The sequence below is a fragment of the Hibiscus syriacus genome, unplaced genomic scaffold, assembly GCF_006381635.1.
Source record: "Hibiscus syriacus cultivar Baekdansim isolate YM2019G1 unplaced genomic scaffold, ASM638163v2 tig00111708_pilon, whole genome shotgun sequence".
In the NCBI taxonomy this organism is placed as follows: Eukaryota; Viridiplantae; Streptophyta; class Magnoliopsida; order Malvales; family Malvaceae; genus Hibiscus; species Hibiscus syriacus.
In genome coordinates, this window is record NW_024063159.1 from 3,388,577 (window position 1) to 3,392,418 (window position 3,842).

Below are 3,842 nucleotides of genomic sequence, written 5' to 3' on the forward strand. Positions count from 1 at the left end.
AAAAGATTATTTTTTTTACATAGAATAAACACACATATTGAGCTGTCTTTTTCACAATTTCACTTTCCCATTTGACTTATTAGGAACAATTAGAAATTTGTCGTTAATAGATCTAAAAGGAGTCCTCAGTTTCAAAGCATTCTAATTTCAATGTGGTCACTTTATCAAACTAAACCCAGAAAATGAACGTCGCTTGTGTTTCAAACCAAATGTATAGTATGGAGAAAATGGAATCTCAGATCCAATTGTTATCTCTTTCCTCATGGAAAAGCTTCGAAGAACAAAACAGCAAGAAAATGTTCATTCGTACAGGGGAGAAAACCATTTACAATTAGCAGAATTCGGAGTAAAAAAATAAAAGAAAGAAAGAAGAAGAGCCAAAATCTAGATGGAACTAGCTAACAGTACAAGACCAAACGCCTGGCACACAAGGTGCAATAATATTTCCTGTTGATATTGAAGCAAACGGGCAAGAAACACAGCCTCCATCTGCTCTCGACATCGACGACCTCCACTTTGCCGCCGCAGTGGGGGCAAAACCCAGGCGCTTGTACCCGTCCCAACTCTCTCTCTTGTTTACCGCACAACAGCATCAAACACATTTTCTTTTTCCTGGGTTAGATTTAACTTCTTTCTTTGCACTTTGATGGCTGTTTTCTCTTTCTTTTGATCCGACTGAAGCTGAGATTTTGAGTATTTCAACAGCCATAGCAGTGTATGAAAACAAAGGTGCGAGAGGATATTTATAGAGGGGGATTGCTAGCAGTAGTTGGCATATTCCGTTAAGTCCGCGTTCAAGTTGTGCGTTTTATGGTGTTATAATTTTATATAAAATATTTATTTAGTATCTTGTTTATTTTTAATTTTAATTTTTTTTATTTTAATCAATTTTTCTTTAGCAAAAGGCAAACGGTTACGAGAAGCCCCTAAACTTTAAAAAAATCAATGTGATCATCGATTTTTTTTTTATTTAATGTGACCCTCAAACTTATAAAAAAACTTAATGTGACTATTTGACCAACATTTTATATCGTTGACCGTTACGCTGATGATGTGATGATCCACAGTGCTGACATAATAGTCCACAGTGGTTGGTGGCGTGGATGATGGTGCGACAGATGGGCTAAATTTTTTTTTTCAAGTTCGAGGGGCAAATTGATTTTTTTTAAATGTTTAAGGGCTTATTTGACTTTTTTAAAAAATAAAAAATATTTTAAATTCAAAATATAAAAATATTCAAAAATTAAATATAATAATATCAAAAATAAAAATTAAATTATTCAAAAATATTATTTTGTTTATCTTGAATTTAGCTTGACTTTTTTTTTATATAAATCTAAATTCGTTCATAATGCACAAATTTTTTTATATTTGTATCTAATTATCTTAAATTCTAAGTGTCTTTGTAAATTCTATTTCACTAAATTTTTATAAAACTAAATTAAATAAATAATATAAAGTCTTACAAAAAGTAAAATTTAAAATTTAAAAATTATGAAATTAAAAATTATTTATAAATTATCATGAAATTATATAATTAAATAATATAGAATAATAGTTATCCAATTAGCATAAGTACTTTTAGTGAATATAACATGAAAGAGGGAAGTGAAAATTTCACTTAAACTTTGATCTTATGAAAAAGTCGGAATATCGACCTTCCCTGTCAATTTTTATTAATACAACTTTATAAGGTCAAGATAGATATGAACTCCGAGATTTTTTTTGTCACCGAAATATTTATTTTTTCAAAAAAATTCAAGGAATAGGAAATACGTCTCAATAAATGTAACACCTTAATTTAGTCCGACCCGAAGATCCATGGATGATAATGTTACACGGGTCTACCGAAATAGTGACAAAAAAATTTCTTTAAAAACCACTTATAAATAATTGAAAATAGATCATCCATAGTGATAAAATAAAACATGATAAATATATGGGTTTACAAATCAATGGGGAGCTCCCAAAATACATCCATACAATACAAATATTGAGTACCAAATAAAGGTACGACTGAATATATAAAGGGTCCATAGTAGTACATGCCCTATAAAGATGACTCACGACGTACTCTGAAGATCTCAGGAAATCTGGTATGTTGCACTGGAATATCTAGTGACGATAACTCCCCACGAATTGCCTTTAAGAACTTGTGCACGGAAACACATTTCGAACGCTGAGGTTACAAGATCAGTGCCTCACTAATAATTGTACTATACTACACACGTTCAATAAATAAATCGACAAGTTCTGCTAAAGAGAAATTCGGGTGTCATGACATTTTCCGAGCGTCAAACAAGGCTAGTTTTATGTAACATAGTTGTTACTATTTCTACTATTATGATATTAGTTATTGTTATCACTTGAAGTCTTATTTGATATTATTCTGAGTGTATGGGGTATCTCGAGTCTAATCCCTTAACCCTTGGATTATTTATCCAAATATGCTCGTGGGTAACAATATTTTGACCATTCAGTATCGATACCAAACCTTTGTTATCAATACCCACCTAATGGTATCGATACCACCTAACTAATATGGCTTTTGGATTAAGGCAACATCGATACCCTATGATGAGTATCAACTATGGTGCTGAGGTATTGATATTCGGTTTGACGTTTTGAAAAATACCCCAGTATCGATACCCTATAGGGAGTATCGATACTCATGCCCTGATATCGATACTCTATGAATGAGTATCGATACTACCATTCTAAAACTGCCTATTTTCTGCTTGAAAGAACAATATCGATATTGTTCTTACAGTATCGATACTATCGCTATGGGGTGTCTGTTTTGGCACTAAAGATCCCATTTTTCTGCCCATCAAATTCCCCATTTAGGTCCCCAACTGATATTTAAGTGTTTTATTTGATTTAGGGGTCATAAAGATTTTGTGAGTATACTGAAAACAATCTACCATGATCATGTTTCAAGCTTATACACATACACAAATCTCACCTAATGAACTACATGTGGTATATATAAGTTAAGATTGAGTTACCTTATGATTCTAAATTACTAGGGACGTTAAAGGCTCAACCTAAGGTGAGCTTCTCCTTACTCCTTTCTTAAGAACTTTCCTCACTTTTTTCTTTAAACTATAAAATAAAAAGCATTGGTTACTAACCTATTTTAGTGGTTAAGAAGGGTTGTAAAAACACTTATTAAATATAGGAATCACTTAAACAAACTAAATCATCCAAGCTCACTAAACCCCCACAAGACCTATTTTCTAAAACCATGACCAAACCTTGTGTTTGGGAGCTTGAAATGAAGCTTAGGATGGTTATATTTTGAAACTTACCTTTGAAATCCTGAATAAGGCTTAAAAACTATAAAGTCTTAACATTTGATAATGTTTTAAGAATGAATAAATAAAGGAAGAAGAAGAAGAGATGAAACAAGCTTTGTGAAGGAAAAATGGGGCATGAAACAGACGTGAAATCACCAATTTTTAATGGTGTTCAACCTTTATTTTGAAAAATGGTATATTTAACTCTTTGGTTATTTTGGTTTTAATTGAAAGTTGAAATTATCCTTTTTACTCTCTATTGGGCCTAAAGTAAGCCCAAAACCAAATCAACTTGGGTCAAAGCTTCTATGAACTAGAGAATTAAATCAAGTTCCATTGCGTTTTAGCCTAAAACTCCTAACCTGGGATCGGCATTACAACTCTCCCCTTCTACAAAGAAATTTTGTCCTTAAAATTTACCTGAATAGAATAGGTAAGGATACTGAAGCTGCATGTCTTCATCGGTTTTGTAAGTTGCCTCCTCGAAACCATGGTTCATCCATAGCACCTTTACCAAAGGAATCCTCTTGTTCTTTTACTCAT

At 32.2% G+C, this 3,842-nt stretch overlaps 1 protein-coding gene across 1 annotated transcript; it reads right to left on the reverse strand.

Annotated features, from left to right (window-relative positions):
- Positions 1-304: 304 nt before the first annotated feature.
- On the reverse strand, positions 305-698 carry LOC120168004. Its single transcript, XM_039176876.1, has one exon. The coding sequence runs from the start codon at positions 600-602 to the stop codon at positions 399-401; it is 204 nt and encodes a 67-aa protein (XP_039032807.1). The 5' UTR covers positions 603-698; the 3' UTR covers positions 305-398.
- Between the last annotated feature and the right edge of the window lie 3,144 nt (positions 699-3,842).